The 25,866-nt window shown below is 43.7% G+C and overlaps 1 protein-coding gene across 1 annotated transcript in view; it reads left to right on the forward strand.

Moving 5' to 3' along the window:
- The window catches only part of eys (eyes shut homolog), a gene marked incomplete at both ends in the record, with an annotated part of 311,891 nt that overhangs the window by 277,074 nt on the left and 8,951 nt on the right, over window positions 1-25,866 (forward strand). Inside the window, 5 exons of the mRNA XM_083658278.1 lie at window positions 2,816-3,036; window positions 13,675-13,847; window positions 18,500-18,682; window positions 21,980-22,146; window positions 24,628-24,772. Coding sequence (XP_083514404.1) covers window positions 2,816-3,036; window positions 13,675-13,847; window positions 18,500-18,682; window positions 21,980-22,146; window positions 24,628-24,772 — 889 coding nt within the window. The remainder of the gene's footprint in view (window positions 1-2,815; window positions 3,037-13,674; window positions 13,848-18,499; window positions 18,683-21,979; window positions 22,147-24,627; window positions 24,773-25,866) is intronic.

Raw genomic sequence — 25,866 nt, forward strand, 5'->3', positions numbered from 1 at the left:
CAGCTCAAATTTTATTTGATTTCATGTACAGGCCAGAACTGGCATGCAATGTGCTCTGCTGCGCTGAGAGGGAGGCGCGGCTCTCCCCATAGACAAGCAATCGTGTGGGGGGCTGTAGCCAACTCATTAAAATAAATGGTTTAAATAAACAATTTCATACTATTTACAATCTTTTCTGAGCAATATTTTTGTACAAAAATAATTAAAGCAGGTCCCAAACTGCCGCAGGTCCCATATTGACGCGGGGTCTGGCTACATATTTTGTCAATTAACGCCCGGGCTAATAATTGGTATTTTACGGTATATCCCGCTGATCAGTTGTTATCCCACGAGGGCTGCGGCCTCATGGGATAACAACTGAGCAGCGGGATATATTTGCCACAACACACTGGCTCTCATGCTATATTGCTTAATTATAAAGCTAGTGTGCTGTAATGAGTGTGTTATTAACAGTTATAAAGCTAGTGTGCTGGTAATTAGCATGTTATTAACCGTTATAAAGCTAGTGTGCTGGTAATGAGTGTGTTATTAACAGTTATAAAGCTAGTGTGCTGGTAATTAGCATGTTATTAACCGTTATAAAGCTAGTGTGCTGGTAATGAGTGTGTTATTAACAGTTATAAAGCTACTGTGCTAGCGTAATGAGTGTGTTATTAACTGGGTTTCAGAACGGCACCATGTCGGCCATCTCAGATTAGAAAGTCATAAATCAAATAGGGGGAGGGGGAGGTACATCGAGCCTGTGGGAAGGTTGAGCCCCCTCCTAGTCTGTGAAACTAAACACATAATTATTAATTTAATAACAAATATAGGTGTAGTTAATCAAATTAATGGGCCGGTGTTAAAGTGATTAACAAGTTAAAGCTATCGTAGTGCTGGTCACATGCTTGCCAGCTGTGATCATCTTGTGTCTGTATCAGTCATGAGTTCAGACAACAGCTCTCATCTTAGAGCAACAGGCAAGGGAGGCCTCGTAGCACAAAGACATTCTGTTTACAGGCTTGTCATTATGTTACAAAGTCGCCTAATTATGACTGACAGCTAGTTCTTGTAAAGTCACTATAATACTCTGTGTGGTAAAAAAAAAAAAAAAAGTTTGCATGAGTATGTCAATCTTCACGATAATATTATTTTAATTACATTGTTTGATTGTACAGATTAAATGAGAATATTGTTTTGTTTAGGTTGTAGTTGTTAGAGTGGTTTGTGATTGTTTTGAATAGCAGTGTCACATTGGCTGTTTTATTTTAAGATTCTCTCTGTTAATGGCATCACACCGGGTTTTATAGATAGATAGATAGATAGATAGATAGATAGATAGATTATTAATAGTTACAGACTGCGTTCCTTGGTACGTTATGCGTTTTTACATGTATTAATAGTTACAGACTGTTCTTTGGTATGTTATGTTTTTTTTTTACATGTATTATTAATAATTACATAATTACAGACTGCGTTCCTTGGTAGGTTATGTCTTTTTTTTTTTTTTTACAGTGCTGCTTGTCATGCAGTGTTGTTTTAAGGGTCATCTTGGGGTGGAAACGGCAGCCTATAAAGGCTACCACCACAGGCTTTTCAGATAAGCATAGTTTTACAAGTACCTAATAAAGATTATACAGAGACTTAGCCACTTGAGCAGATCACGAGGGATCTACTGTATATATACACTGCATAAAAACTGTGATAAAAATGGTCCAGTAGTTGAGTAAAAAAAGGGGGGGGGGGGCGTTTGCAATGCAGCTCTGCAATGAAAATTGAGATTCCCATGTTTTTTCCCTCCTACCGTTTTAGTCTGTCAAATCTCATAATATTCCGTCTAAACCCAATGGTAGTCTGAATAAATCCTGACAGCTTTGTCGAAAACATTATCTCGGTGTGAAATGAGCCATATTGTCTGTATTTTTACAGAAACTGGAAAAGGGCTGTGTTTCTATTGAGTAGAATATTGAACTTGCCCACGGGTATGGTGGCAAGGATGGCAAGGTAGTATTTGTTATGACAAACCGATATAAACTATATAGAGTCAAGCCATTCCACTGAAAATCATTTTTGGCTTGAGGGAATTTTATTTTGAAATCCACTGTCATGTTAACGAATGTGGCAGGAGTGTGTGATCAAGCTGTTGTAAATTGATTTCGCACTCATAAATGAAGCGTGAAGCATGTTAGCAGGGTTAGGGTTAGTCTGCTATGAAAATGGTATTTTAACCATCTCATCAGGTGAAATTCAATTTTGAACAAAAATGATAAGGTCACCGCTCTATCGGCAATTTATATATAATTCGGCGTTAATATGAAATGGACTTGTGGTGGAGTTTTTGAAACAGTAGTGCAGTCCTATTTTGGTAGCAGATATAATTATGCCTTGCTTGTTAAATTGACCGTTATGGTAGGATAAGCTGTCTGCTCACAGAATTGGTCTACATTAATTCTGCTTAATTACCTTGCACATCAAAGGAAGCTATCAGGATTCTTTTTTAAACAATCTAGCTCCCTCTCATTCTTTCAGGATGCGTGCCATCATAACATGCCAGTAGCATAGACATGTAGTAAAGCTGAAAAGTCAACTCAAATCGCTTGTCTAGATTATGCTAATATAAACTTGCCTAAAGCTGAATTTGACACAGAATTGTATTTATTTATTTATTTATTTATTTATTTATTTATTTATTTATTTATTTATTTATTTATTTATTTATTTATTTATGTATTTATTTATTTGCAGCTGAGCAAGGGACATACTATATAGATTGTAAGGTTTAGGGTGATTTAGTCAATTGTAATGCTGATCACAGGGTTTCCACCATCTTTTGTAGGGAACCTTTGGACCCATATTTCTTGGGGATGTTTCGTCCCATTGGGAGACGCGTGGAGGCGCAAAGGGAGTGAAGAGATTGATTGGCTGCATCAGAGAGCTGCAGGTCAACTCAAAGGAGATTTACCTGCCGGGCGAGGCAGTGAGAGGGCGGAACATCCACAACTGTGACCCACCTGTCTGCCAGCACCTTCCCTGCCGCAACGGAGGAACCTGTGTCAGGTACTAGGTCACCTTTTGCTCTGATTGAATTCTTAACGAAAACGTGTAAGCCATTAAGGAAAATGTACAGGGCTGCATAAGAATTACAGAAAAACTACTGGGCACATTTTCATGAAACTTGGTGGAAGGGTGTGTTGTAGCATGGGCTGAGGAAGAACCCATTTTTGGAGCGGTTTCAATCCGACTCACGAAATGATGACGTCACAATGTTTCTCACATCATCAGTGTCTCTCATAAATCACTTATGTCATCTACTTAAACTCCCACCACTTACTGTATAGCCTCACCTTTATGACATAACTGAGATGTCATAATGCCTGACATAATCAGTGCTTTAATGTGTGATGTCATCTGAACAACTGTATGACATCATCAGAGGATTTATGACCTCATCAGTGATGTCCTACTAGCATTGAGCTGTGATTGGTCACTGTAAGATGATGTCATAGCAGTGTGAGCTGTGATTGGTCTATGTAAAATAGTGGCGTATGTTTTTTTATTTCTCGTATTTGCCTCTGAATAACCCAACGCTGTATTCCACTTAGCGCTTCCAATTTACCAACGGTCCAGTTTGTACCAGAGTGTGTGTGTGCTCTGGTGCTCTGGCCTATTTACAAACGCACCTTATAGGAGGAGTAGGGTAATATTAGGATAATCCTCCCCCCCCAAAATTTTTTTCTGAGTATCTAATATTTTCCTAATTGACATTCAAGATCTCTGTAATCCGTTTTGTGTATGTGGATTGAGCAGCTTTTTTCCCAGCTGAATAATATATAACCACCTTGCCAACAGAGGAGAAAAATAGAGTACCATGAACTCGGAAATGCAACAGATCGACAGAGGATTAACATACTGGGATACCTTTCCACTGCGGGTGTGAATAACTATCATTACCTTGACTGTACAGAGAATAACTGAATGACAGATTCTTGCTGTAAAGGAGTCGTCGTGTCATGTTCCTTCCCACCTCTTTCCAAACATTTCCCTTCATCTTTGGCCTGTACAGCTCATCATACTGTTATCGCACCTCACTTACCAGCAATTGTGCCTGTCTTTAGAAGCATGAGTTAACTTAGTCTGTGATGCTCTTTTCACCTTAAGTAATCCAGTAAATAGCTGCTCTAAATGCCTTCTTCATTGCTTGATGACGCTATGAATTAACTGTTCATTTCTAACACGGGAAATGAATCAGGGCTGCGTGAATATTGCAATGTGAATCGCTGTGAGAATACAAATGAATTGCGGCGACGTTGGCTTGTCATGAGGAGCGGAGAGGCTTTTGCAATTATCTGTGTGATGAATATGCGTTAATGCGGGGGCCTCTTGAACCACACAGCAGATCTGGGGTCAGCAGGAGTTCACAAGAGCACTGTTCATTCACTGACTTCCTCTCGATTGCACTGCCAGCATTATAACAGGATGAACACGCAGTTTGAACCTGGGTTCAGTTGTGGTGATTTCGTTGCCGCCCCCTCTTCATGTGATGTGCTTTTGACTCAGGCGTTTACATTGCAAAGGCTACTGGCTAAAGGCTACTGGCTAAAGGCTACTGGCATAGTGTTTGTTCATACATTTAAGTATCGGGCATCTAGCTGCATATAATGCATCCACTTTTTTTATCGTGTTTTTTCTGATTTTTTTCTCAATTGTGAATTGTCCAATTTGCCCCTGCTGGCCTGGTTGTTGCCCAATATAAATTAATATATTAATTATAATATTTAATACAAAATATCAAGTTATTTGACCATCATAAGCCATAAGCTTCTTCCCAACCGCCATCAGCCTCAACAAGGCCCGGAAACCCCTTCCACCAAGGACCTCACCAACAACCCAACCCCCCCCCCCCCCCCCCCCCCCCCCCCACACACACACACACACACACACACACACACACACAAACTCTGGGACTGTAAATTAATGTAAATTCCCTGCACATTTAATGCCTATTTAACTTAGCCTGTAAATTTCATGTACATTCAATGTAAAACTCTTATTTAACTCCGACTGTAAATTCATGTAAATCCACTGCCTATTTAACGTCTATTTGACTCAGTCTGTAAATCTCATGTAAATTAAACGTAAATTCATATTTATCATCCACAGAACACTTCACCACTCATGTACATATTGTATATATTTACTCGATTTGATTGCACTTGCAACTTTGTGATTGTCTTTAGTTATCTTCCTACTTCTTATCTCTGTATATTGATGTGACCGCTACGCTGCATACAGACACTAAGACAAATTCCTCGTATGTAACTTGCATACTGTGGCAATAAAAGTGATTCTGATTCTGATAAACTCTTAAATAAATGTCTAACTTGTCAGTTATAGCCAAGATAGTGGAAACTCTGGTAAGTAACCAGCTGAAGGAATTCTTATATAACGATATTTTATCTTGTGATCAGTCTGGTTTTAGGAAATGTCACAGTAAAGTTACAGCAGCTGCAAAAGTAGTAAACAACATAATTGGGTCTTTAGATGGGACAACAACATTGTGCCTCCCTATATTTATTATTATTGATTTGTCAAAGGCATTTCACACTGTGGACCATAATGTAATGAAGCGAAGGTTAATTAATATACGACTGTCTAACTGCTGTTGGCTGCTTCTGTAATTATCTTGCTGACAGGACTCAATGGTTTTTATTCAGATGTTTTATCTGCCTACAAGGGGCTGCATGGACACTGTCATTTACTGTTGTTTGACAAAGGCTTGTCTAGAAAATTAGCAAAATGTGTTTAAATAGAATTCCAACTTCGGGGGCATGGTGGCTCAGTGGTAGAGCTGTCGCCTCACAGCTAGAAGAAGGTCCTGGTTTCGATTCTCACCTGGGACGCTGTGAGCGCTGAAGGAATGCGTGCCCGTCCGCATGTCCTCGAGTGCCCACCGCCCGGGTGGGGTCGTCAAAAAGGGCCTTTCTGTGTGGAGTTTGCATGTTCTCCCCGTGCCCCCTGGGGGTTTCCTTCATATAGGAACCCCTCACCTGCCCGTAGGCTACTTCATTGGTACACCTTCATTTATAAAGCAATCAGTTCCATTTTTTACCTCTGTTCATATTTCACATCAAACCCATCTTCCAGCTTACGATCAGGACCATGTCAGTACCCAGAACCCGCACTGAATTTGGGAAAAGGGCCTACATGTTTTCTGCTCCCTCTGCCTGGAATAGACTTAAAAAAACTCTGAAACTGTCAGCTTTCATTACTGTGATCTGATTTTAAAACTCAAATGTGAGACATTTTAAAGAATGAGGTGGGAGAATGTGGATGTTTTAATTCCTGTATAATAATAATTATACTTCATTAACTTGACCTCTCCTCAGCAACCCCTCACAAAGCCACACCCCCTTTTATACCCTACCGTCCATTCCCCCTCCCCCCTCATCCCCCTTCCCCTCCCCCATCCCACTCAGCCTTGTCTGCTTTACTCCTCCCCCTGCGCCATTTGGCCTTTTACCTTCTTGTCTTGGGTGTATCTTGTATGCAGAGATGGGGACTTGGACTTGTGACTTGGACTCGACTCGCATTTAACTCACACACACAGTGACTTGAGACTCGTCCTCAAAAGACTTGAGACTCGACTCGGACTTGAGATTTGGGACAGTCTTTCTTTTATTAAGGAGATGTCTACTAGTAATAATGTCAACTAATCATTGCTGATACATTCTAAAGGCCTTGATGTACTTCCGCGGCGCACCCCTCGCCGATTGCGCCGAGGGGTGCGCCGCGCTTGGCGAGCCTGCTGGCGCAGCCTGCGTGCAGCTCCTCGAAAATGTGACTCGATGCAGCTGACGCGAACAGCGCGAGAATAATATAATATAGATGGGGAGATAACAGGAGAGAGTGAAAGCTTATTACCAAGTATATACACTACATTCTCTCACTGGACTAACTTCTAGTCATTGAAATCCTAGTGAAATCACACAATTGACTCATGTTGCTGGGGACTCCCCAGTCGAGACGGATGCAGAAGTATATTTCAGCCTTAATAGATAAAGGAGTGAGGATAATACAGTACATGCTTTGAATTCATTCCTTAGTTTGAGCGATGCAGTGTTCTAAGCAGGATAGCATGCAGATGCATCCATAAGATAAGAGACTTGAGACTCAACTTGGACTTGTGATGAAAGACTTTGAGACTTGAGGCTTGACTTTGACATGCCCCTCAAAGACTTGAGACTTGCCCCTCAAAGAATTGACTCTTGACTTAGTTTGCAAAAATGACGTGTGAGCATCTCTGCTTGTCTGTCTGTTTTTTTAACGGGTCTTGCTGGAAAGAGGTCATTGATCTCCAGTGCCTACTTGGTCAAATAAGGGTCAAATAAAATAAGTCCACTGTGATCAACAGTAACACTAAACAAACACTATTTTAAAACACGAAAAACAAACACTATTTTAAAACACGAACAACAAACACTATTTTAAAACACGAAACAAACACTATTTTAAAACACAATAGGCTGCTTGATTATGTTAAATGGATCTCAAGCATCACAAGAAGTCAAGCAGAGTTCTCGCTGTTTGCTTTTGACAAAGAAAGTACCAATTGTGTCTTGATTCCCTCTATACTTGTTTCCAAGGTTCAGGAAACAATTATTTTAATTCACAATGAGAACCAAACGTAACTCGTCTCATCGCATGTACAGTTGCGATCCCTGAAGAATGCTCATTACAATGTTTACTGCAATGTGTCTTTGAATTTTGGAGGACACATGGACTCAAAAGAACTGTGCAAATATAATTGTACGACTCCTATTTATATGGATCTGCATTTCACGTTCCAATGAGTTGCTAGGGAACCTTGACTCACTTTCGAAAATAATTATTAATAATAATTACAAAACTAATTTGGGGACAAGTCTCAGATGACTCAATGTGAAACCCATCCAATAACAGGAAGTGGGTGTGATCGGTCTCCCCTGTTAACGAGGACGCCAAAATGAAACGGCCTCCGTGCTGCGTCGCTTCAGTGTAGGAGAGGCGTCTGGTGCTTTCGGGGCTGTTAGAAAAGCATTTGCATAGCAGGAGGAGTGTGTAAATAACTTGCAAGGGATGTGATTTAAGAAATGGATGTGGCTGCACACAGCCTATTGTTTTAGCTGACCGACAGATCATAAGCTAACTGCTCAATTATTAATCGTGATATCTGGTACTGGTACTCATTAGATTAAAAATGTAGTCTTCCTTAATAATTTAACCCTGTGTGTGTGTGTGTGTGTGTGTGTGTGTGTGTGTGTGTGTGTGTGTGTGCAGCTTCAGTATCTTTGAAGGGCATGCCATGGCAGGTACTCACTTTATGCACTTGTGTGATTAACATATTCAATTCACTCCGCTACAAACATGACCACAATTTTGTCATCTTCTGGCAAATTGAGATCACCTCGTGTCGCCCAACACATCTCGTTTTTGATTAAACCAATTAAAGCTCTTCTTCAACCCTGCTCCTTCACCTCCTCCTCTGCTGCTACACAACTCATTTAACATTTGTTAAAAAACGACGACGATTTTCAGACGGCAGCCCGTCTTTATTGTCACACAACACACTACAACACATGCACGGAGGGCCACAACACACACATGCTGACGGTGGCCGGTGAAATTTGTCCTCTGCATTTAACCCATCCTGGCTTTGTCCTTTCCTCCTGGGGCAGGCCAGGAGCAGTGGTCGCTTTCTCGTACAGCGCCCGGGGACCGACTTCGGATGTTGTCGTCACTGGTCGGATGACGATGACGATCTGATCTTCTGCATGTTTTTAGTGGGGGGGTTATATATACGGAGGAACCCCCTGGGGGGGTACGGGGAGAACATGCAAACTCCACACAGAGAGAAAGGCCCTTACGATGAGATAACCCACCTGGGCAGTAGGCACTGAAGATATGGGGGGGGAACACAACCACAGCGCCCACAGTGTCCCAGGCGAGAATCGAACTCAGGACCTTCTGACTGCGAGGCGACAGCTCTACCACTGAGCCACCGTGCCCCCTTGTTGTTTTGTTATCAATTACATGGGATCTACTATTTTAACTCTAAAGTGACATTAAAGGCATGACCAGTTGTAACAACTGGAGATTAAAATTGTCTAGTAAGATGACAGATATTTATACCTCTTGCAAAGACATGTCACAAAACTTCAAACCCAAGTGACCTTATTAGAGCATGATTTTGACTCCCACCATAGTCAAGTCAAGTTTATTACTCGTATAGCTCTAATTCACAAGTATGTCGCAGAGGACTTGACAGAGAATATGTCTAGCTAAATCTATCTAAGCACAATCAGTGAACGGGCGTCCGGTTAGCGTAGCGGTAGATTCCCTGCCTACCAACACGAGGTTGTGTTACCTCCGGCTTGGTCGGGTGTTCATAGGCACGATTGGCTGTGTTTGCAGGTTGGAAGCCGGATTGAGGGTATGTGTCCTGGTCGCTGCACTAGCGCCTCCTCTGGTTGGTCAGTGTGCCTGTTCGGGGGGCGACGGGAACTGGTGGGAATAGCGTTCGATTTAACCTTTATTTAACCAGGTCGGTTATGGTATGTTTTACTATAAATTAAGTTAAGCTTGATGGTATGTCTTAAGTTAAGTGAAGTTATTCAGGTGTGGCTGATGGACGTATGATCTCTGTTATACAGATGGAGAGACTCACGTCCCGCAGAACCAACTCACTTGGAAGGTTCTCAACTATCTGGGACCCGTTTTTGGCCTACTTGGACTAAAGCCCGCCCCTAGCTGCCTCACAGGATGCTGATTCTTTATTCTTTATTCTTTATTCGGATCCCCATTAGCTTCCACTAAAGTGGTTGCTAGTCTTACTGGGGTCCACACGCTGATTGGTGTGAACCGCAGGTGGTTCAGATTCTAACCAATAGATGGATTTGTCAAATTGATGACATGGGTCATAGAGCTATGAAATAAGAACTTACTCCCATGAATGTTGTTGCACTCGTCAATATTTGTTTAAAATAATAATAAAAAAAAAACATCCATCCATCCGATCCATCTTTAAAGACTTATCTGGTAGCAGTTCTAGCAGGGGACCCCAAACTCCCTTTCCCAGGCCACATTAGCCAGGTCTGATTGGGGGATCTCGAAGGCGTTCCCAGGCCAGCGTGGAGATCTCCACCTCGCCCTCGATCTGCCCCGTGGTCTCCTCCCAGCTGGACGTGCCTGGAACACCTCCCTAGGGAGGCCACCAGGTGGCGACCCTACCAGATGCCCGAACCACCTCAACTGGCTCCTTCCTACGCAAAGGTGCAGCAGCTCTGCTCCGAGTCCCTCACGGATGACTGAGCTTCTCACACAAAATAAAACACACACACACACACACACACACACACACACACACACACACACACACACACACACACACACACACACACACACAGAAAACTATGTGACATTTTATTATGCAATAAGAGTTTTAGAATTTTTAAGTCAGTTTCACGGCCTCAGTCTCAGTCGTCGTGCCTCAACAGTATGATGGTTATTTGGTGCAGTGAAACGTCATCTGTCTTTTTGTTTACTTCTGAGTGGTCAGATGGAATGCTGTTCCCTTTACTTTTAGAAAAGCGGTTTCTTCACTGTGATTATTATTTATTTATTATTATTTATTATTTATCATGTCTCAGAAAGATGCACAGTGATGATTTGATCCATGTGCCAAACAAGCAGAATCGTCACCTCTCTCCTAAGAGCTTGAGCAGTTCAGTCAATATAAACAACTGTTTTCCCAAGGCTTAGAAATCTGTAATATCCCATCTCTAATCTGCAAAGTCATCAACATTTCTGTTTACATTTTTGGCATTTAGGAGATGCTCTCATCCAGACAATCTCACAATTAGTGCAATAATCACCAGCTTTTTAAGGCAAGCAGTAATTGGAAGTGCAAAATCAACAGCGCCCAGACAGTTGAGTTAAGTAGAAAACTGGATTGTAGCTCTTGTTCTAACATTAAGATTGGACCCCCTTAGGCCAGGAATAACATTAGAATAATTAATAACAGTAGAATATTAGTAGTAGTATTATTATTATTATTAATAATAATAATAATAAACAGTGGTGATTTGCCAGCATTGAGTAGCTGTCTATCATTTGCCCTTAGGATGTTTTGAGACACTACTAGAGGTTTTTGTACCCCAATACAGTCATATAATATAGTCATATATATATATATATATATATATATATATATATATATATATATATATATATATACGGGCTGTGTGTGTTTATAGTATACCAGATGAAAAGAGTCAAATAAATACTGCATCTGTCATGGCTACTCCAGCGGCCATCTGTGCATTTAACACACTAGTGTGTTCCTGCAGGTCTCAGATGTGTGACAGGGTCTAGTAGTGTTCCTGCAGGTCTCAGATATATGACAGGGTCTAGTAGTGTTCCTGCAGGTCTCAGATATGTGACAGGGTCTAGTAGTGTTCCTGCAGGTCTCAGATGTGTGACAGGGTCTAGTAGTGTTCCTGCAGGTCTCAGATATGTGACAGGGTCTAGTAGTGTTCCTGCAGGTCTCAGATGTGTGACAGGGTCTAGTAGTGTTCCTGCAGGTCTCAGATATGTGACAGGGTCTAGTAGTGTTCCTGCAAGTCTCAGATATGTGACAGGGTCTAGTAGTGTTCCTGCAGGTCTCAGATGTGTGACAGGGTCTAGTAGTGTTCCTGCAGGTCTCAGATGTGTGACAGGGTCTAGTAGTGTTCCTGCGGGTCTCAGATGTGTGACAGTATCTAGTAGTGTTCCTGCAGGTCTCAGATGTGTGACAGGGTCTAGTAGTGTTCCTGCGGGTCTCAGATGTGTGACAGTATCTAGTAGTGTTCCTGCAGGTCTCAGATATGTGACAGGGTCTAGTAGTGTTCCTGCAGGTCTCAGATGTGTGACAGGGTCTAGTAGTGTTCCTGCAGGTCTCAGATGTGTGACAGGGTCTAGTAGTGTTCCTGCAGGTCTCAGATATGTGACAGGGTCTAGTAGTGTTCCTGCAGGTCTCAGATATGTGACAGGGTCTAGTAGTGTTCCTGCAGGTATCAGATATGTGACAGGGTCTAGTAGTGTTCCTGCAGGTCTCAGATATGTGACAGGGTCTAGTAGTGTTCCTGCAGGTCTCAGATATATGACAGGGTCTAGTAGTGTTCCTGCAGGTCTCAGATATATGACAGGGTCTAGTAGTGTTCCTGCAGGTCTCAGATGTGTGACAGGGTCTAGTGTGTTCCTGCAGGTCTCAGATATGTGACAGGGTCTAGTAGTGTTCCTGCAGGTCTCAGATATGTGACAGGGTCTAGTAGTGTTCCTGCAGGTCTCAGATATGTGACAGGGTCTAGTAGTGTTCCTGCAGGTCTCAGATGTGTGACAGGGTCTAGTAGTGTTCCTGCAGGTCTCAGATATGTGACAGGGTCTAGTAGTGTTCCTGCAGGTATCAGATATGTGACAGGGTCTAGTAGTGTTCCTGCAGGTCTCAGATATGTGACAGGGTCTAGTAGTGTTCCTGCAGGTCTCAGATGTGTGACAGGGTCTAGTAGTGTTCCTGCAGGTATCAGATATGTGACAGGGTCTAGTAGTGTTCCTGCAGGTCTCAGATGTGTGACAGGGTCTAGTAGTGTTCCTGCAGGTCTCAGATGTGTGACAGGGTCTAGTAGTGTTCCTGCAGGTCTCAGATGTGTGACAGGGTCTAGTAGTGTTCCTGCAGGTCTCAGATGTGTGACAGGGTCTAGTAGTGTTCCTGCAGGTCTCAGATGTGTGACAGGGTCTAGTAGTGTTCCTGCAGGTCTCAGATGTGTGACAGGGTCTAGTAGTGTTCCTGCAGGTCTCAGATGTGTGACAGGGTCTAGTAGTGTTCCTGCAGGTCTCAGATATGTGACAGGGTCTAGTAGTGTTCCTGCAGGTCTCAGATATGTGACAGGGTCTAGTAGTGTTCCTGCAGGTCTCAGATATGTGACAGGGTCTAGTAGTGTTCCTGCAGGTCTCAGATATGTCACAGGGTCTAGTAGTGTTCCTGCATGTCTCAGATATGTGACAGGGTCTAGTAGTGTTCCTGCAGGTCTCAGATGTGTGACAGGGTCTAGTAGTGTTCCTGCAGGTCTCAGATGTGTGACAGGGTCTAGTAGTGTTCCTGCAGGTCTCAGATGTGTGACAGGGTCTAGTAGTGTTTTGGGTAACAAGTAGGCCAAGGTCATTTTTCAGATTTGTACAGAAAGTGCAGATTGTAGCTTTCAAATGATGTCATACGTTGAAATCTGAAAATAGGCTAGTTGAAGATCTTCAACATCTAAACGTGCGATTGTTTTTGTCTCCCCCCCCCTAACCCTAACCCCCCCCCCCCCCCCCCCCGTTTATCTTGATCTGAGCGATTTCATGGCTGCCAGCATGTTTCAGCAGACCATGTCACATATGTCAGATGTATTCCATCAGGCTGCACACAGTTTACTCGTGCCGTTTTTGCAAATCTCTTTGGCTTCAGCCACATTGAGCAAGTTTTCATCCATTACGCTGTGGTTTGTCCTCTGATCGCTCGTCTCCCCGTGCGTCCTGACCTCTGTGCAGCTATGTAAAACATGTATTAATGGTGCTATCAGGGTCCATTCTCACCTCTGGCCTAATGATCTGTCCCCTCTGTGCCGTCTCTGTGTTGTTCAGCGATGCAGAGGACTGGTTCTGCGAGTGTCCCCCGCTCCACACCGGCCGCCTGTGCCAGTTCACCGCCTGCCAGCGCGACCCCTGTGCTCACGGAGCGACATGCATCCCCAAGTCCCCCATGGAGGCTGTCTGTCTCTGTCCCCACGGACGCCAGGGCCTGCTGTGTGACCAAGGCAAGTGCTGCACACACTGTGTGTCTCTGTCCCCACGGACGCCAGGGCCTGCTGTGTGACCAAGGCAAGTGCTGCACACACTGTGTGTCTCTGTCCCCACGGATGCCAGGGCCTGCTGTGTGACCAAGGCAAGTGCTGCACACACACTGTCTGTCTCTGTCCCCATGGACGCCAGGGCCTGCTGTGTGACCAAGGCAAGTGCTGCACACACACTGTCTGTCTCTGTCCCCACGGACGACAGGGCCTGCTGTGTGACCAAGGCAAGTGCCGCACACACCGTCTGTCTCTGTCCCCACGGACGACAGGGCCTGCTGTGTGACCAAGGCAAGTGCCGCACACACTGTCTCTGTCCCCACGGACGCCAGGGCCTGCTGTGTGACGAAGGCAAGTGCTGCACACACTGTCTCTGTCCCCACGGATGCCAGGGCCTGCTGTGTGACCAAGGCAAGTGCCGCACACACTGTCTGTCTCTGTCCCCACGGATGCCAGGGCCTGCTGTGTGACCAAGGCAAGTGCTGCACACACTGTCTCTGTCCCCACGGACGACAGGGCCTGCTGTGTGACCAAGGCAAGTGCTGCACACACCGCTTCCACACAGATCAATGGCGTGCAGATGCAGATAGGGTTAATAAGAGGCTGTCTGCTTGACAGTTAGTGAATGAGAGCATTGAGCGGCCAGTAGAATGAGAGGTCTGTTGTTAAGTAAAGGGGTTAATGGAACTAAGATTATGCTGAAAAAGCAGGAATGTCCTCCTCCTATGGAGTCACGATTACTGACATAATCAATTCGGAGCCGGCGGCTGCTTTGCTGAATACTCCAAAAAGACCTTCAGCTTATTTCCCAGCAACTTTAATAAGGTTATTATTTCAATACGGTGGCTCAAAATAGCTTGCCTTCTTCATAATTGAAAAACAAACAGCCAAAGATTTTTATTTATTTATTTCATTTCATTTTATTCTATTTTATTTCATTATTTTTGATACCATATGTCAACAGTCAAGAGCCTAAGCCAACCCTCTCTCTTTGGTTGAAAAACTGCTCAAATTGCATGTCCAACAGCATGGCACAGCGGGAAATGGTTTAGGGTTTTCTATAGCTGTACTATTTGTAGTTGTTACTGTGCACTCTGGCAGTACGGCTGGCCCACCAACAAGCAGGATATGGAGGGAAGGGGAGAGCAGGAAGTGCTATAGATGCTCGTGTGCCTCAAGAGCCAAAATCATGAAACATTCATGGATGGTTAAAACGGCTTCACTCAGAATTATTAATGGCCTCCCATTGTACACAGGTTGCGTGTATTTACTGTTCAACATTAATATTGAGAATGAATGGAGCAAAAACAATACACAAAATGCAAGAATGATGTCTTTTTTATCAATGTTTCTCAAATCCAGACGCAGGTTAAATTCCATTAAATGCTAAACGTATCCTCAGTCTGTCTCCGTCAGGGATGCGCGATGCCGGTAAAGGCTTCAAATGAAATATCAGCATCTTCCCAAAATGAACATTTCTGCTGATGTGACAGGCCGATGAAACGGCGTCTTAAGGCAAAATGTTTGATGCTTGCTTGACTAAATGCTTGACGCCACGTCCCCGACGCTGGTTGGGGTTAGCGTTGTATTTATCCCTGCATCTGCCAGTGGGTCATCAACATTAATAATGTGTTAATTCCACTACAGGAGAGACTTGATGACGTCTGAAATTTGGTTGGGGGGAAAATACGTGCATATATCAGTGTCATATATATATATATATATCAACATATATATCAGTATATATATCATTGTCAGCATACAGTTGGAAAATATCGGCATGTCTGCAAAAAAAAAAAAAAAAAAATCTATCAATATCGTGCATCCCTAGTCTGCATATGTCCAACAGCAACCATGGCACAGCGCGGAATGCTTTAGGGTTTCTATAACTGTACTATTTTTAGTTCTCACTGTGCACTCTATCTGGGAGTAAGGCTGGCCCACCGACAAGCAGGAAATGGAGGGAAGGGGAGACGGTTGGGGGGCACGTGGCGCAGTGGTAGTGCTGTCGCCTCACAGCTAGAAGGTCCTGGGTACAATTCCCGCCTGGGACGCTGTGCGCGCTAAGGGTGTGTCCCCCACAACCCTTCAGTGCCTACTGCCCAGGTGGGCTATCTTGTCAAAAGGGCCTTTCTGTGTGGAGTTTGCATGTTCTCCCCGTGCTCCCCTGGGGGTTCCTCCATACAACATCGGTATAGACCCCCACGAAAAACATGCAGAAGATCATCAATGACATCAATGTTTCAAGATGGTCCCCGGGTGCTGTACACTAAGAAAGCGCTGCCCCCCGGAGGAAGGACAAGCCTGGATGGGATAAATGCAGAGACTATTATTTCACCGGCCACCGTCTGTGTGTTGTGCGTTATCGTGTGACAAATAAAGACGGGTTTCTCTGTCCAGTTCTTCTTCTTCTTCTTCTTCTTCTTCTTCTTCTTCTTCTTCTTCTTCTTCTTCTTCTTCTTCTTCTTCTTCTTCTTCTTCTTCTTCTTCTTCTTCTTCTTCTTCTTCTTCTTATAATGCAGAGTATTGAGGCCAGGATGTATGCAGCAGTGGCAGGTCTGAATGTGCATTGCCCTTGGATATTCAAAGCCAGATACAGCATGACAGTTGGTGGTCAGGCTCACATTGTGATGGGAGCCTTTGCATGGTACTAGCCTACATTGTACAGCACACACTACACCGCATACAAGCAGTATAAAGAGATGGAGAGGGAGAGCAGGGAAGACAAATGAGACAGGAAAAAGTAATGCAGAGATTTAAATAAATATAGAGACACGTAACATATTTTTTTTTGTTCTTTAGAATTTTACTGTTCTGCTCCATTCTACTGTGTGCATGGCATGTATTCATTGAGGAAGCCTGTAAGCGTCTTGGTTAATGATTGGTTCTATAGCTACTATTTACCTCCACCAGGCCAGTGTAGCGTTTCACTATAAATGTACTGTACTGTTACTGTACCATATGACTGAAGAGACGGACGACGAGCAACACATAAGTGTGTGCAGCGTACTTCTCTCTGTTGAAATTGTATCTTCATACACCACATACAATATCCGTGTCACTTGGCGGGCCCAAAAGTAATGGGCTGTCTATATAATGGTCTCCCGAGACATTGGTTGTACATCTTCAGTTGATACCAGCAAAAAGGAGCGCGCTCCGTGCCTAAGGCAGTCTGCTGAGAGGAGTCGGTCTACTGGCTGCTTAAAATAAAGAAATATAAAACGCAAACCCAAAGACTTCCATTATCTCAGCTGTCGAGAAGAGGCTGTTCACACCAGCAATAAGTACAATACTATCAACTCCTACATCGCATCAATTATAGGCCTTTATGATTTGTTTCAAATGCGTCCTCTTTAGCACACACAGAGGTAACTGCTGCATGGCGAGGGAAATGTCCCTACTAAATTATATCAACAGCTACTGGCCAAGAAAGCAATATACATCACACTGTGTATCTGAAATCTGCCTAAATGATAGATAGATAGATAGATAGATAGATAGATAGATAGATAGATACATAGATACAGTACATACATACTGTACATACATACATAGACAAATAGACTGACTGACTGACTGACTGAAAGACTGAAACACTGTGGCTATTCAATAAAGACATTGGCAAATACAACTCTACCAGACAAAACAAACTGAAACACTGTGGCTATTCAATAAATACATTGGCAAATACAGCTCTACCAGACAAAATAAACTGAAACACTGTGGCTATTCAATAAATACATTGGCAAATACAACTCTACCAGACAAAACAAACTGAAACACTGTGGCTGTTCAATAAATACATTGGCAAATACAACTCTACCAGACAAGATAATATCGGCAAAATCCCCAGCTTTATTAATAATTCAGAAGCCAAACAAAGCTCAGGGCAGTCAGAGAGGAGTTCTGAACCCCACTTAGCCGTTGCCTGCGGGTAGGTAAGAATATATGCACGGTATTGGCAGTGAAGTGCAGCAGTTTTCTGTTTGAAACGTCATTGCTGTGTGTAAAAACATGCCGGCGTGTGATTTTGAATGAGCCGGCGAAATGTACATTGAGTCCCCAGAGTCAAATCAAGTGGGTCTGCTAAGATGGACTACAAGAGAGGCCATTATTGAATCAGCGATGCGTTCTGCATAAATAAGTGGGCTGATTGTAATTGATAATCAGTGGGATTATTGTCCCACCCAAGTGAACATTATGTACAAAGCAGTACTGGCTTGCAGAAATCCTTCCTTAACAGCTCCTAATGAAAAGAAAATGAGAGTGAGGAGGTGATGGTGTTCGAAAACAGGCCATCATCTCATGGCATTCAGCACAGAAAATATTCCACACGCCCCTATCATTTAGCGTGTGACAAGAGCGCCATCTTTTGGTAGCCTGTGTGGTGCTGCGTCAGACTAGATGCAACCCTGCATGCTGGTGTGTTTTCGATGCATGCAATTCCCCCCACCACCCCACACACACAGAGGGCCCTCCAGTAATTGAGGGAATGTAGCATCTAACAGCATAACAACAACACATGGTCTTCAGATGTTACACATGGGTCTTCAGATGTTACACATGGGTCTTCAGATGTTCATGCCAGTGATGTCATGCAAATCTGTTTGTCTTTGCAGCCATCAATATAACCCGGGCCAGATTCAGTGGGAATGATGAGTTTGGTTACACCTCCTTTGTGGCTCACTCCTCCGTGCCAAGCCTGAGTTTCTACTATGAGTTTGTGCTGAAGTTCACACTCGCCGACAACACCTCTGCCCTGAGAGACAACCTGCTCCTGTTCTCTGGCCACAAAGGACAAGGTGAGTTCACCTCTCGCAGAATAACACAAGAATACAATACAAGAAGAACAAAGTGATGTTGTTCTATTTTTATGCCTCCGCCGGCGATAGCCAGGCCGGAGGCATTATGGATCCGGGTTGTCCTTCCGTACGTACGTACGTCCGTCGGTACGAGGTTCGTTAACGCGATATCTGAGGAACGCCTTGACGGAATTTCATCAAATTTGCCTTAAACATCCACTTAGACTCAAGGATGATCTGATTAGATTTTGGTGGTCAAAGGTCAAAGGTCAAGGTCACTGTGACCTCTCGAACGCCATTTTCAAGCTTGTTAACGCGATATCTCAGGAATGCCTTGACGGAATTTCATCAAATTTGCCTCAAACATCGACTTGGACTCAAGGATGAACTGATTAGATGTTGGTGGTCAAAGGTCAAGGTCACTGTGACCTCTCGAACGCCATTTTCAAGCTTGTTAACGCGATATCTCAGGAATGCCTTGACGGAATTTCATAAAATTTGCCTCAAACATCGACTTGGACTCAAGGATGAACTGATTAGATTTTGGTTGTCAAAGGTCAAGGTCACTGTGACCTCTCGAACGCCATTTTCAAGCTTGTTAACGCGATATCTCAGGAATGCATTGACGGAATTTCATCAAATTTGTCTCAAACATCGACTTGGACTCAAGGATGAACTGATTACATTTTGGTGGTCAAACTTCAAGGTCACTATGACCTCATGAACGCCATTCCCAAGTTCCTTAACGCAATATCTCAAGAACGGCTTGATAGAATTTCTTCTGATTTGGCTCAAACATCGACTTGGACGCAAGGATGAACTGATTCCATTTTGGTTATCAAAGGTCAAAGGTCAAGGTCACTGTGACCTCTCGAATGCCATTTTCAAGCTTGTTAACGCGATATCTCAGGAATGTCTTGATGGAATTTCTTCGAATTTGCCTCAAACGTCCACTTGGACTCAAGGACATTTTGGTGGTCAAAGTCCAAGGTCACTGTGACCTCACACACCCGATTTTCAAGCTCTGTAACGCAACATCCCACAAGCGCCTTGACGGAATTTCTTCCAATTTGCCTCAAATGGCGATTTGGACTGTAGAATTAACTAATGGCGGAGGCAAAAGTCCGCGTTGCGGTCGTTCTTCTAGTTCTAATTATTTTTGATTGATTGATTGATGGATTGATGTTTCCCCTTTAGGGGGTGAATGACATGCATAGGATAGGAGCATACAAAACAGGACAGATTCCATTACAATTCACCCCCTACCCCCCTCCCAGCTATTGTCCCTCCCTCTAAGCAGCACACAAAACATAGTGATCAGGTCCTAAAAATAAAAGTAGCATCCAGTTAAATGTCAAATGTGAAATAATCAGGCATAACACAGCACAACACAACATGACTTAAACTAATCCAACCTCTTAATAACCATATAGATGTCCTTAGTTTGTCTAAAGAAATGTCCCTTACAGTATGTGTAACAAAGTCCAGCTCTTTGGTATGGCAGCCGGCTGGGAGGTGGCTGCCACTGTACACATTTGACTTTGTATGCCGTCTGTTGGCATTCATGTTGTGTATATGGTAAATGTGTCATCTACTGCCACCGTCCTCTCAGATCTTTTCATCAAGAGGACTCCTCTGGCTTTTTTTCCCTTGGCACATTTTCACACGTCCGCGTGATCAGTCTCTCCGCAATCCAGCAATTAGCCGATTCCCGTCTAATCTCTTATTGTTTGTGACTTTCAAGAGGAGCATCGCTGGCAGTGAATGCAAGCGACTCATAACTCTAAAGTAAATTCCATTTAAACAGTCTTTGAGATCTCCTGTAGGCGCACACACTGTGATGCTGTCGGCGGCCCGTCGAGGTACATCAGGCTTTGCTTTCTCTCGGCTCAGCTTTGGTGGCGGTTAAGTGGCGTGTAATTGTCGCCAGCATATCTAATTAAAAGACGGAGTCAAAACACGAGGGTTGTGGATCTCCTGCACTTGCCTGCTTTTCTCCTGAGATAACAAACGGAAGAAAACCAGAGCCATGTGAATAATGAAGGACTTGTCACGGGAGTGAGCGGCGCTGTTTCCATAAAAAAAAAAAAAAAAAAGGTAAAAATTGATCAAATAGGAGCAATTCACATGATAATGGTCTCATAGGCCCCGTTCCAATACCCATACTTCCATACTATTTAGTAGGCAAAAAAAGATTTAGTATGTCCCAATACATAGTATGTCAGATGCAGTATGCCAAGAGTACCAGGATGTTGTACTACATCAGCTCCTATTTCGGAGTATGCATCGATGCATGCTGCTTCAGCCAAACTTCCCCACAATCCTTTGCGCAGCAGGAAGTTATGTCTTCTTCTTCTTCTTCTAATGTTTTATGGAGGTTGGCAAACAACTTTTTGTGCATTACCGCCACCTACTGGAGTTACGTCGCACTGACTGAGCTGCGTGTTCATGAATGAGATAATTAACTTTAAGAAAGCCTTGAAATATGTTAAAACCAAACAAGCATGGTGTGTACCAAAACATGCATATCTTGATTCCTGTTTAGATCTCTGACTTAATGTTTTTGCTTTATTTATTTTATTTTGTTTATTTGATTGTCTGTTCCAATTTTGTAAATGTTTAGTCTGAATTTTTTGTATAATGTACTGTTTGTTACTGCCAGACTTTGTTTATTGAATAAAAAATAAAAATAAAATAAAAATAAAACTCAAATGTGGCGCTGCGGACGTCGGCGGAAGTGAGCAAGAGGTCGGAGTTCAGGAAGCTCACGTGACGACAGATGTAGTGTGTCCCAATAGTATGCATTTTGCATGCATGCTGCACACTACAATCCATACTTTGTGAGGGCAGCGGCAGTACATACTACAAGAAAGAAGTACAAGTATGGGTATTGGAACGGGGCTATGGAGTGTCATCCTCAGACATGCCATTAAAAATACCCAGAAGCTTGTATTTCTTTGAAGCGTGTAGTTCATTACCTGACACTGCCAGATGGGGGCAGCGTCAGGTTGTTCAGTCCTTGATGGTGAAGATCAATGTACCAAAAATGAAATGCACCAGAAATTAAAACAAGTACAGAGGCTAAATATGTTATAATAATAGTAATGATAAAAAAAAAAAACTACAATTGCGAATATAAACTTTACCCTTAAGCAACACTGCTGTCTCCAATTTATGTATTTTGCATACTTTGTTGTTTATATGTTTATTAGTTATATTATTAGCAATTATTATTATTAGCAAGATATTTTATTTGTTCATGAGTGCTCATGGAAATTTTGTTCATATATCTTCCAGGTGATGATGGAGATGACTTCCTTGTTCTGGGGATACGGAATGGCAGAGTTGTCCATAAATTCAACCTTGGCTCAGGTGTGGGAACCATCGTCAGTGAGCGACTGAACCAGCAGCTCAACATTCACACTGTCGTCTTTGGCAGATCCAAAAGAACAGGGTGGCTAAAGGTGATCTCATTACACACGCGTGACTTTTCAATAGATATAAGCAATGTGATTGGCTCACAGCTGTGGTATATTTAGCGTATACCACGTTAATACCAGTTATGAGAAAAGAGAGAAAACAAATGGTAGCTAGTTAGTCTCCTAGCCTCGCAAATGGGAGCTCCGCACCACAATACCCAGAGTGCCTTGCGGTAGTGTTTACCGTCGTCTCCTGCTAGTGTCGTCATCAGTATAATACAGCTAGTTAGCTGCTAGCTAGGTTACGGCGATAGTAACGTTCGCTAGCTGCGAAACATTAGCCGAGTTGGATCTTTGTCAGTGTCTTTTCTCATTGATTTTCTGTTATATACAGTTTAGCTCAGCACCAATATTAGCTGGATGTGCGTACGTTCCTCTATACCTGTGTGTGTGTGTGATATATACACACACGGATTCAAGCAGGTGTAACCAATTACCGTAAATTCCGGACTATAAGCCGCGGCTTTTTTCCCGTTTTTTGGCCCCTGCGGCTTATATAACGGTGCGTCTTATCTATGGATTTTTTCAGAAAAAAAAAAAAAAAAAAAAAAAATCTCTCTTTTTAGCACTCTTTCTAACTATAAATCCACTTCTGTTTTAATTTCCTCTCTTGCCCTCTTTTCACCACACCGCGGACACTGTGTGCACTGTAAAAATAAACAACGGTGGTGTTGTGTTATGTTGTTTTGTTGAAATGTTACGGTAATACGGTAAATGGGAGCTTCCTCAAACAGCCATCTCTTTCCCGACAATCCCCTCTGTGCGTGACCACTTACATATGGTAATTACGGTAAGCAAACGGCCACAAGCCCATCAACTCCCTCCCCCGACTACCAGGAGAAAATCACAAACTTCGGCGAATTCACACAAAGGAAGATCAAGGAATATTCCATCGAACCGGAGCAGATCATAAATATGGATTAAGTGCCTTTGACGTTCGACCTGCCACTCACTCGGACTGTTAACAAGAAGCGCCCTGGAGGATTCTTTCACCAAAAAAAAGCTTTGCTCGTTCTCGACAGCATGAGAACGAGCAGTAGATGATCATGAGGTGGTTTTTCAGACGTGTCGATATAGCAGTTTATCGCAAAAGTGTAATGGAAACACATTTTTCGCATTTGCACGTCATGTGACCCATATTATCCCTTGGAAAAGGAGCGGAAAATAAGTTTGGTAAGTAAGGTTCGATAGCCGTGTCAAAACCTCCGCAGCAAGTGGAAAACTTTGAAGCAACGCTACCTAGCAGAAAGACGAGTGTTGTGCAAAAGCGTAGCCGGGCAAATTAGATAATGTTTAATGGCAGAAATCGGTCCATGGTGACAGCAGGCTGCCTGTGTGCGCGCATTTGGCACAGCGGCGAGATGAGAGGATGAAAAGCACACACTGGTGCGGTGGTGCTGTCTGAAGTGAATACAGTGACTGTGAGTAGGCTAATACATTGCACACGTTTCAGGTGCAATTATAGAACCAAATCAGCCTTTTCCCCCCTCCATCTCTAAATCGGACCAGTTGTAGGCTATTAGGCTACCTTTTTTCCTCTGCCTGTCGCGCTGACTGCATTCACGCAGCCAGCAACATTTTGCGACTCATTTTCTTTTGAATTGATAATCAGGCTCGTTTATATGCATTGTAACTTCATGTTGGGATTTCCATTGACCATTGGTTGGATTTGAGCATGCAGGGGACGGGATATGGGGCAGATCCCCGTGCGTAATCACTGTGGCAGCTGCTGCAACGGGGAATCACTCAAACGCAACTTCAATGGAAACGCCTACAAGTCGCAATTGTACATTGTCGAAGTTGTAGAAATATCGCAATTCTTTTGCGAAAAACTGTAATGGAAACACAGCTATAGATGAAGAGGAGTTCGTTGGTTTTGAGTGACAATGAAGGAGAGAGGAGAGTGGTTGACGAAGCCACCCTGAACCTGTTCGTTTCCGACACTGAAGATGAGGACTTTGGTGGTTTCAGTACGCAGGAAGAAGAGGAAGACGAGCATTAGTGACTTGACTTCTCTGGTTACAGGTTTGCTGCACATATAGCCTATTGTTGTGTGATTTTGTCTGGGGATTAGTGACCTGACTTTTGTTTTGTTTTGTTGAAATGTTAATAAATGGGAGCTTCCCCAAACAGCCATCGCTTTCCCGACATTCCTCTCTGTGCACGAACCCTTTCATATGGTAATTAAACATCAAAACACCCGCGGCTTATAGACCGGTGCGGCTTATAGAAGAAAAAAATAGTCAATTTTGGTCCCGCGGCTTATACACCGGTGCGTCTTATAGTCCGGAATTTACGGTATATTAATGAGGTCCCTGGCACTGGAACACCTAAATGGAAGGGAACCATCGTTAATGGCATGGTGGTTACACCTGCTTTACTTCCCGCTTTACCACCTCAAAACGGTTGCTCCGAAATCGGTCTATTGCGCAGGTTTTGACATGTTACTTGCTTTGTCTCTTTCAGGTCGATGGACAACGCAACAGGACAGGATCGTCTCCGGGAGCCCTGGTGGGCCTCAATGTTTTCAGCCAGCTCTATGTAGGTGGATATAACGAGTATACCCCTGAACTACTGCCCCCTGGCTCCAGGTTCCGTAATGGCTTTCAGGGTAAGACCGCTATAGATTTATTACAAATCAGCAGCGCGACTTTAGCTGCACTCCAAGGATCCGCGCCCCCCCTGCAGACAGAGAGAGGGGAGGGGCTGTAATCACAGGAGGTTACAGCCCCTCCCCCCTGTAGACAGAGAGAGGGGAGGGCTGTAATCACAGGAGGTTACAGCCCCTCCCCCCTGCAGACAGAGAGAGGGGAGGGGCTGTAATCACAGGAGGTTACAGCCCCTCCCCCCTGCAGTCAGAGGGGAGGGGCTGTAATCACAGGAGGTTACAGCCCCTCCCCCCTGCAGACAGAGGGGAGGGGCTGTAATCACAGGAGGTTACAGGGCTGGCTATGAGGCCACAACACTGCTTTGAGCTTAATCAGTTCACGCCCATAAAGTTATGCACTGTGTGCAAATCCATGCCAGTAAGTCATTGGACAAGGGTACCGTACAAATGATCTTTGTCATCATCAACATCACTTCTATTTGCTCCCAGGTGACCTGAGTGTAGGCTTGTATTCTGGGGACCATTCATATCGCGCTTATGTGCAGAGCAGCGGAGTAATATCGCTATAACAGTAATGATGACAACAACTATGAATGTCATTCCGCAGTCCCTCCAGTATACTGTAGCTATGATATTAGCTGTTATAAAATATCACGGCACGTCCAGTAGAGGTGAACAAGACTCTTTTTTTTCTTTTCTCCATATTTAAAGGACTGGAGCAATTTTGTGCATTTGCTTGTTTATATAATTCATCGTTGACCTCTGGGACTCCTAGCTGTGGTGAAGCAGCGGTGTCTGTGCTGTATGCGACTGTGTTGGGTAGCAGCAGCAGCTGAGGCAGGCCACAGTGGCGGACGCCTAACCTTTCTGGCCGGGGGATGTAATGAGAAGCTATGAGCGTCTAATCAGATCTGTGTGACCTTCCTCCAGCCACAATCATGATGGCTGGCAGTGAACACACTGATAATGCACTCCGGTCCCCAGTTATCAGCACACACACACACGCGCACACACACACACACACACACACACACACACACACTCCCATGTGGAAAGGTGGTAGAGGAGGTGCTGCTGTGGCCGCGTGGGGAGACAAT

This window comes from Poromitra crassiceps, assembly GCF_964638095.1.
Source record: "Poromitra crassiceps genome assembly, chromosome: 22".
NCBI classification, from domain to species: Eukaryota; Metazoa; Chordata; class Actinopteri; order Beryciformes; family Melamphaidae; genus Poromitra; species Poromitra crassiceps.